Source organism: Dryobates pubescens, chromosome 12, assembly GCF_014839835.1.
Source record: "Dryobates pubescens isolate bDryPub1 chromosome 12, bDryPub1.pri, whole genome shotgun sequence".
Classification (NCBI taxonomy): domain Eukaryota; kingdom Metazoa; phylum Chordata; class Aves; order Piciformes; family Picidae; genus Dryobates; species Dryobates pubescens.
Genome location: NC_071623.1, coordinates 15,059,622 through 15,069,638, shown reverse-complemented (window position 1 = coordinate 15,069,638; position 10,017 = coordinate 15,059,622). Strand labels below are relative to the sequence as shown.

Genomic DNA, 10,017 nt, shown 5'->3' with positions numbered 1-10,017 from the left:
ACCTTTGTCAATGAGTTTGAAGAAGTTGCATGTATGCTAAAGTACTTAGGCAAAAATAAACGCTTTGCAAACTGCAACAGTTGCTGGTTAAATCCTTCCAAGGAGCTTTGCTTTCTGCCACAAACCATCCAACTAAAAACTTGGAAAAGCATACAAGCACAATGTACCTTCCCCTTACTAGTTCTCTGTGCAACACGTTAAAAACCATAGAATGCAATCTGTGAGGTAAGCACTGGGTGTTTCAAAATAGGTAAGATGTCTCGGACATTGTTTTTATACGGCTGTTGGGAGAATAGACAGCTAGCAGTTACTTGCCCTGGTGGAAGAGTGGATTTAACAGTACTCCCCAAAGGTTCTTTTAATGCACTACTTTTAGGGCTAATAAGATGTCTGCTTTCTCAGTAACAAAACATGGTTCAACTCATATACTCCCGGACGGGGGGGAAAAAAGGTACTTTAATCGGCCTTGGACAAAGCTCTTCAAGCCGAGTTTTGCACAGAGATTCTTTATTACTACAGCAGAGTTTGTGGAAAGGAGAAAGGCTGCCCGTCGCTACAGACCATGCGTGTGTGTGCGGAGGCGCCGGACCCTTCATCCAGGCAGCGGCTTCCTCGACTCGCTGAGGGGGAAAGCAGCAAGTCGTCTCTTCCCGCACCTTCCTAATAGCCACACGTTCTCCAGCTCCGGGCCGCGCTCCCCCGCACCCCACGGCCCCAGCGCAGCAGGGCTGCCGGTCCTTCTGCTGCCGACCCCGCACGAATCCCAGACGCTCTGCCAGGAGCGGGCGACGGAGCAGGAGATAAGGAAGATCGGTACCTGAACCCCGCCCGGCCTTGCTCGCCGCTGCCGCTCCCCCCGCCCGGGCCCGGCCGCGCCCTCACGCACCGCAGCCGCCGGCACCGACAGCCACCCTGCCGAGCCCGCTCCCCGCGCCATGACGTCATCCCAAGCCGCGCCTGCGCACACCGACACAACCGACCTCTCCTCTCCCTCCCCGACCCCCCAAAATGACTCGTGGGCGTGGCCCCGCGCGATTCTGGCGGGGCGGGGGGAATGGGGTGGGGAGAAAGGGAGCGGAAGCGAACGTAGCCCCCCGCGTGCGTGCGTGCCGCGCCTGCTCGGCCTGCCGGCGCGCTCCCGAGCGCCCCGGCACCCGCCCCCGCGCCAGCGGCGCGCGCCGTGACGGGTTTGCGTGACGGTGGCCGGGAGTGCGCGCGTCCGCCCCCCAGTAAAGCGAGCACCTATCGCGGCCGCTGCCGCCGCTGCCGCTTCTCCTCCTCCTCGCGCCCAGGAGCGTAATCAACGGCCGCGCTTGCAGCTCCCCTCCCACTATTATCCTCCCTCCCGGCGCGCGCCCCCCGCCCGCTCGGCCGGGAGCGCGCGGCCGCCCGCCTGCCCGCTCGGCGAGGGAGCGAGACGGCGCTGCCGCCTGCCGCCGGCCTCTCTCCCCGCCGCACCGATTCCCTCTCCATGGACCTCGCGCCGCCCCGCTAGCCGGATCTGCCCGCCCGCCGCTGCCGCTGGGGAGTAGCCGGCTGAGAGGGGGCGGGAGGGGGGTGGGGGGCGGAGGAAGGTGGGGTCGCGGAGTGTGTGACACGCGCGGGGAGCGGCGGCGGCGGCTGCGGCCCGCGGGAGGAGGAGCAGGGAGTCCCGGCGCGGCCGCGGGAGCCCCCGGGCGTGCGGCGGCGGCGCCCCAGAAAGGTGGCGGCGGTGGCGGCAGCAGCTGCGGTAGCGGTTGGGATTTACCGTGGTGGTGGCGGTTGGCGCTGACCAGCAGGGGAGCGCGCCGCGCGGCGGGGACCGTGCCCGCGGCCCCCCCTCCCCCCTCCCTCGTCCCCCCTTCCTCTCTCCCTCCTGCCCCCCCTCCCCGGGGCCGCCGCCTCTCGGGCTGATCCCCCCCGCCCGGACCATGGCCGACGACGACGTGCTGTTCGAGGACGTGTACGAGCTCTGCGAGGTGATCGGCAAGTGAGTCCCGCGGGGAGCGGGAGGCGGGCAGGGCAGGGCAGGGCGTGTGCGCCACCGGGCAGAGCGGGGGAGGGGGTGGCGGTGCCCCCGTGCCCAGCCCCTCCCGCTGGGCACGGGCGGGGGGTGGGAGAGAGAAGAGGGATGCTCTGCTCGGCACCCACCTGAGTCGCCGCCGCCGCCAGCAGGTCCGTGCGAGCGGTGCGGGATCCGGGTCCCCCCCTTGACTGGTGGCGGTGACACGGCGAGTGCCTTCGCCGCGCTGCCCACCTTCGTTATTACACGGGAGGCAGAAGGGGGAGAAGTGACCCGATGTTTCCTCAGCCACCATGATTAACCGCCTAACCATCACTCAGGCTGGCAGCAGCAAGCGGCAACCACTTCCCACCCCTTTTCTTCTCCTCCCCCCTATATCCCGTTCCTGGCACACCCATCAAGGATTGCCTATTGGGGAAAGGAAAGGGAAGATATCTCTCTGAAGATCCACCTATTCACTGGGTGTCTGCATATTTGTGCGCCAGGTGCTGGGTTTGCCTCTTCTTTGCTGCATAATAAGCAGCTTGTTAGTGGCAGTACTAGTGACGCTCGGGTAGTGCTCAGTTTTTGTCTAGAGCTTTCCCTCCACTTATTCCTGTGGAAATAGAGATGTATAAGGCAGTAGGAGTGCTTGGCCTCTTGAGTCTTATTATGCAACTACTATTAAACCAGTGTTCGAGGCTTGTATCAGACCTAGGAGTTGAGGTAGTTGCTAACGTTCTCCATCTGCCTGCTTCGGGTTACCGCTGTTGTAGAGTGGGTGAAAATGACAGTTAAAGTCTCACTGTAATCGCACCAAGAAAATGCAGAGAATCCCCCAAATCAGATGGCGATACAGAATTAAAGCTGAACTCCATCTGTCCTCCCTCCATATTTTAGTGACTATTCAGTTTCAAAAGCCATTTTTTATTGATTTTTCATCTTTCGTGTATTTTCTGTAGTTGTGTCTGTGTTGCAAAATGGACATGAAAGATGTAGCAATATTGTGACTTCCTAATTTTCTCTCTGTTTCTGATTCTGAAGCTGAGATTGCTGTAGTGACACCATTCAGTGTGCTGGCAGATTTTTCTTCCTGACAATGAATTTTATAAGAATAATTGTTCACTATGTTTTGATTATAAACAAAGATTATTTTTTTTTCTGGCTGCATTCTTGTGCCTGCTCTCCACTGGTATGCTTTTCAGTTGATATCAAGTGCTGTCTGTTTTCAAAGCTAGAGCTAAAAATATTCTAGAATTAATCTTTCCTTGGGATTATACTAAAATGCTAGACTTGGACATAGCAGGTGACTTTGTTGTCAGCAGAAGTTTCAGCACTCAGTTCTGTCATTTCACACACACAAACAACTTTTTAAAATACTAAGCTTAAAGGGCCTTGTTTGCTGTCATAAATGGTAAGCATTTGCTTTTGCTTAATGCTGGTTGTTGGTGAGGAGCTTCTGCAGCTGAGAAACAAAACTCTCGTTATTAAACACGTTTTGAAGACGATTTTGGCACACTCCTTATACAAGTGTTTTTATGCTAACCACTGCAGTTCGCACACTATTTTATTCATACCAGATTACCTACTGTTAGAAAGAAGGTGCAGTGATTATGCATGACCACACACCCTTTTAGAGAATGAATGATTTACAAGGGTCCAGATGTTTGCACATCTCAAATGACTTATGGGTTTCCGATTGGAGAATTCTGAAGAGAGAACTCAAAAGCTGGATTAGGTATTAGCTACGTAAGTTCCACGTGAGATTTAGGTAGTATTGATAGTATTGTGATGTAACTAGTTATAACAGATAAATATCGAGTCACAGTACCATGATGATGCCAGGAGCACTATAACAGACCCAGGATGGATAACTGAAAATAACAGCAGTGATGGTGTGAAGGGTAGCTTGCTCATTGTGATTCCTCAGGCTTTTACACACAGATGTTGTGTCAGTCCTGAAAGAAACATTTGAAATAAAACCCCAATTTCATGTAGAGCTTTATAAATAGCATTCCTGTTTCTTTGCAATACAATGCAGGTGACTTCCAAGGAACTGGGGATGCAGCATCTTTATTTTGCTTGGGGATTTTGCACACTGCCTTTCCCATCTAACCAACTTGAGGAAAGCTGCTGTACGTCTGCTTTGGATTGTTACATATGCATCTTACTAAACATCTTGCAGTGAAACATACACTAAATGTCTGCACGTTCCTGTGATTCATTATTGATTGATACAGTAATTTGGGTCTTGCACATCTGGCCCTGATTGGTGTTTCAGACATGTGAAATATTAAAACATGTAATTTATTTTTCCTGAATAGGTAGTTACCACTGTCACTTAAGGTAGCAAAAGGTATTTTCACAAAGGGTATGGAAAAGAAATCTGTGTCTGTGAAATGTCTGAATACCTCATTGAAGTTCCTATACGATTTACTGGTGAATAAGGTGGTATCTGTTTAGCTGACTGTATTTGGTTTGATTTGTTGAGGCGTATTCTGACCTTTAGGATAACTTTAAACACGTCTAAATATAAAAAGCTGATAAGACTTTGTGGAAGCACAGTGATAATAGGTTTTGGTGTTCTGGAGTGTGGAACAATTACAGTGCAGCAGCATATGAATGAATTAATTGGAATGACAGTGATGGACTGTTTATTATGTGACATTTCATGTGCTTAAATTCTGCAACCATGCATTTTTAATTTTGAATGGGTGTGGGAGAAAAGAAAGGCCAGGATGGGTAGAGATAAATTCTAGTTTGTGTTTCCTTTAGACAAAAAAAGGCAAATCTTAATTTGCATGTATTTCCAATAAACTTTTCCATCACTGAAAGCTATGTGCAGAAAAAAATGAAGTAAGAATCCCAGTTTCTTGGTTTAACTTTTTAAAGTGACATTTATGACACTAACACTGGTCAGGTAGGTTTACTTGACCATTTGTGTTATGTTCTAGGTTATTGTCTTGTCTTCAGACCTGGTTGACATGTGCTTCAAGAAACATAAATTATATATCTTGGGGTAGCTAGTAGCAATGAAAAGCACAGGTGTGCTTTTTTTTTAAAACTTGCTTCCAGGTAACTTTGAAGAGAATCTCTCCTTGTATATTGATGGGGAAGTGCACAATCTGAAATATCTGAACCTTTTATCATGTTGATCAGACCGTGCGTTTGATGTCATTCACATATAATAGTGCTTGCTTTTATGTATGCAAAGAATGTCAGAAAGATCGATCGAAAGTGTGGTTTTATTAGAAAAAGGGGGAGATGTAGGAGAAGGATGGGTTTGGGTAGCACTGGAAGGCTGTGTTTAGTCTCTAACTTAGAAAAGAATGTAAGCATCTTGTAACTGAAGGAGAGAAACTGGGCAGAATTTGGTTGGATGTGTTAGAATACTGTTTTGTTATTTTAACTTACTATATGCCTTAATTACACACATGCCAGTAGAATATAACCAATTGATTGCCTTCTAATAGAGTATATAACCTTGCTGTATAACATGATAAACTTCCTCGCCTGCTTACATCTTGTCCTGGAAGCTGTGTTCAGGCTGATCGAATGCCTATACTACAACACTTTATTTTTCATTAAGATTTTAATTCAGAGTGCCTTGAGTTCATAAAGCATGGTAGATGTAGAGCTGAAGCATCTTGGGTATTCATCTTAGGTGAAAACTGTTTGGCGTTTATAATAGGAGCTCCGCATACACGTAGCAGTAGTTTTCCTTAATCCAAAGAGATAATGCTTGTCTTTACTTGGTATTGAATCTGGAAAACCAAAGCATTGCTTTTATGACAGAGTCCTTGTTCTGCAAGGACTTTGCTTTATGTTATCTGATTGTAAGTTTCTGTACCTCTTCAGATTCATGTTGCTTTATGTTAGCATTAGAGAAGGAACATCAAGATGATCTGACCCTCCTAACAGTAGGATAGAAGGTTGCTGAAATTTTTTTCAAATACAATGTAGATACAGTATGATAAAGTTGATAAAAGTGGGGGGGGTTGTATGTTAATTGGTTGCAATTTAAATCATGAGTGTTCCTATGAATAGTCACTTAAACTGTACATTTTTGTAATTTTGTCTTCCATTTCTGGACCACATATATGTACAATCATTGTGCATAGTAGTAGTGCAGTTGTTCGTATTTTTAGTACCCAAGCATAACGTGGTGATTAGAGCTAATACTGTCATAGCTTTTAGGTTGTTCTCTGCCACATGACTCCGTTCAGTCTAGGCCTTTTCTGCACTGCACACTGGAGGATTTTAGTTTGTTTTCATTCCTCCTTCCCCTGCGATGGGATGATTCTTCTTGTTTGGCCTTTTCAGTCTAGTAAAGAGAAGTTAAACAACCTAGTGCATGCAGGTGTTCTCCTCTGCAGCCTGCCAGCACTGCTGGAACACTGCAGGAAGTGAGGGGAGGATGCAAGGTTCTGGGGTGGGAAGTGGGATGGAATTTTTTCTGTTGAAGTATGAAGGTTTGTATCCTAGCGAAGTCAGACAAGAGCATGGTCGTAGTTCCATCGTACGCTGTTACCTTGAAATGGAGGTGCTTTAGATTTAAGCCCCAGTCTAGGAGAGTTTAGGAAAGAGAGGAGAGAGCTCATGGGTTCCTTGTCCAAGAAATATTTTAAAAGTTTTAAGTACTGTGATAACAAAACTATCTAGAAGTATTTTGATGACTTCAGTGAATTGTTTTTCCTTATGACATCCATTTTACCTGCGCAGCCATGAGACTACTGTTGACTCTCAAATGCAAAACCAATGCAATCAACTGATGGGTATAATTTTCACAAACCAAATGAAAATGTGAAACAACTGTATTATGTACTCATTGTTTGGAAATTGTGGAGAGGGGACAGGGAAGGGAACTTCTTTGCAGTATGGGATTTGTCTACTTTAGCTTTTTTAATTTTTTTTTTTTTTAGTACTATTTGAAATACTAGTGTACCAATAAAAGATTCTCAGCTGTTTTCTTTGTTAGAGTGCTTAAGACTAACAGATCATAGTGAACGTGTCCAGAGAAGGGCAACAGGGCTGGTGAGAGGCCTTGAGCACAAGCCCTATGAGGAGAGGCTGAGGGAGCTGGGATTGTTTAGCCTGGAGAAGGCTCAGGGGTGACCTCATTGCTCTCTACAACTACCTGAAGGGTGGTTGTAGACAGGAAGGGGTTGGTCTCTTCTCTCAGGCAACCAGCACCAGAACAAGGGGACACAGTCTCAAGCTGTGCCAGGGGAGGTTTAGACTCGAGGTGAGGAAAAAGTTCTTCACCGAGCGAGTCATTCATCATTGGAATTGGCTGCCCAGGGAGGTGGTGGAGTCACCGTCCCTGGAGTTGTTCAAGGGGAGATTGGACATGGCACTTGGTGCCATGGTCTAGTTGTGAGGTCTGTTGGGACAGGTTGGACTTGATGATCCTTGGGGTCTCTTCCAACCTTGGTTATACTGTGATACTGTGAATATTTGATTCAAGCACGAGGTCATAATGTACACTGCTTCAGGAAAGTGACAGGATGTTATTGGCTGTGTATAGTTGCTAAGTTATTCTGCTGTGGATTGTAGCTTTAATAATGACCTGTTTCTGCATTAGAGGCTCTGTCTACTTAAGAGGTTCAACTGTATCTGAACACAGCGTATATAATATATCTATTTGCAGAGTCCCAACATTTCAATCAGTATTCTTCTTTCCAGTTGTGTGGTTTTTTCTAGTTTTGTTTAGATAAGCAGCTGCATTCTTGCATAGATCCTTATGATGTGAACAAGATGGTTGTAATGATTGGGAAGCATAGGTTTGCTTAAAGGGGGAGTTTGAAGGAAATTAATCTAGGAAAGTGCAAACCGAAAAAGCTTGTGCAAGGGTTTGCAAATACATTTTTGTACTTAAACACCCAAGAGCAGATGAAGTAAGAGAAGGTGAGCAAATGTGTGCAGGCTAGTCCTGAGCAATTTGAGGATGAAAATTGCAAGACCGTCGACCAACTTACTACTGAGATTCTGGAGAAGCTGTTTGTAAGAAGTTGTGGGACAAAAAAAAGCCACCTTTGCTAAGTTAAGGGTTTGATCTTTTTCATTAAAAAGTGGCATGAAATTTCAAGAATGGGAGCTGGACTTTAGCACCCAAGTGATCCTTGATAATCATTTAAATTCAAATGGAATGCTTAAAAGGAAATGCTTCAGCATAAAGAAATACTAGGGAAAGAATAGACCCATATTTCATGTCAACAGCCACTCACCTCCCTAGCTCTCTGGCTGATACTGTGGCCTTTTCTTGATCTCCTATACAGATGTCATGACAATGAAAGGTACTAACACTAACTTGACATTTCCTAAGATCACTCTCCAGAAACTTGTAGTCATATTACATGTGCCATCAAAGAATGGTGACTTTAAAATTGAAAGTGGTTGTTGTTAAAATTAAGTATATAGTGCAAGCTATGGAGTTAATAAAAATAACTCATAGAAATTCTCCTTTTTGCAGGAGTGAGGTTTTTTGTTTTGGTTTGGTTTTGTGTTTGTTTAATATACATTGTGAAGATGTGTATACAGGATACATTACATGCATGGCTGGAATTACCATCTCTAGTAATTTTAAAAGTTGGACCTACCACTTAAGATAGTGTGCTAATATGTCTACCCAAAGAACCCCCCTTCGTGTGTATCAGATAAGCATGTAAGAAGATACCTAGGTACGGCATCCAAAGAATGGGAAGAGAGCTTCCAGTTCAATGTATCTGTAAACAGAACTGTGTTTTAAGTGTCAGGTTAGTAGCTTCTTTCAATAAACTGCTGTATTCTGAGTTACAGTGTTTCTTGGGAGATGTCTACTGGTTAAAAGGAATGGCTTCCTTGTGGGAAACAGAAGTGCTTGGCAAGTTTTGGTGTTCTGTTTACCATAGTGTTACTAGTGCTTAAGCCTTAATCTTACCAATATCTTTTTCTGGAATGAAAACAAATAAGGTGTGAAATAGTTTTGGAGCTTGATGATAGAACCCCTTTGCGTTACAATAAAGGTTTAATTTTTCATGCCAGTTTGTATGAGAAGCAAAAGCACTTCTTCAGAGAAATGAGTAGAAAAATCTTGCAGGGTAAATTTAGGTGAAAAAGGACCAAGGACCTAATGTGACCCCACTTCTGTTAACAAGTGCTTTACTCTTTCACTTTCCTTCACTTTTTTTTGCTAGAATATGGTGAGAAGGGGTGGCCAGAAAGTTACTACATACCTACTGTGTTTTATTTCAATATTCAAGGTACAGCAGGGCCATATTTTCTTTCAGACTTGGGATTTGTCAGAATTCTTCTATTATCAATATTTTGTCTTTTTTTTAATGAAACCAATAGTTAAAACATATGTTTGCCATGTGAATGGATTTTAAATTGACCCATAGTGCTTACACACTTGGAAAATTAATTGTGTGTTCCTGCAGTTCTGAGTATTTTCCTGCCACCAGAGGTGGAAATGTTTTTTTTGTTGTTGTTTGGTTTTGAGTTTTGTTGTTGTTTTGTTTTAAATAAATTTTCACTTGACTCCTTCACCTGTTTCTTTGGCCACTGAATGATCTGTGTAACTGCTTGCAGTTTTGATTTTTGACTAACATCCCCATTTTCTTTTCTGGATAATGTGGACATAGACAGATGCTCCTAGCATTTAATATTGAGTAAATTCCCTAGAATATGGGAATTAAAGTTGGAAAGAACTTGCCTCTGAACAAAGTTTCTAGAAGTAAAAGCTGGGGTGTTAAGTTCTGTATGGCATTTAAATTGGTATAGATGTGTTCTGTTTCAGTTCAGTTGCATGAAAGCACTTTCAGCTAAGTTGAAAAACAAGTTTTGTGTCAGTTCTGCTGCTGTTAAGTTTGAGAAACCATTACAGTTTTAAATTGTATGTTTTCCAGGGAACACATGATTCTTAGGTAGCTCATGATGTCATTTAAACTCACTGTTACTGGGGATTAGAAGGTAGCTCATGTTTGGAATTTTTGTGATTGAAAGAGCATTATGGATAAGGAAAAAAAAAAATCATAGCTGTAGTGAATCTGAGGCTT

General features: G+C 45.0%; 1 protein-coding gene across 5 annotated transcripts in view; it reads left to right on the top strand.

Moving 5' to 3' along the window:
- Nucleotides 1-1,327: 1,327 nt before the first annotated feature.
- The window catches only part of CASK (calcium/calmodulin dependent serine protein kinase), a 182,165-nt gene continuing 173,475 nt past the window's right edge, over nucleotides 1,328-10,017 (top strand). For all 5 annotated transcript variants that reach the window (XM_054166058.1, XM_054166056.1, XM_054166057.1 and 2 more), the window contains exon 1: nucleotides 1,328-1,969. In XM_054166058.1, coding sequence (XP_054022033.1) covers nucleotides 1,911-1,969 — 59 coding nt within the window. In that variant the 5' untranslated portion in view covers nucleotides 1,328-1,910. The remainder of the gene's footprint in view (nucleotides 1,970-10,017) is intronic.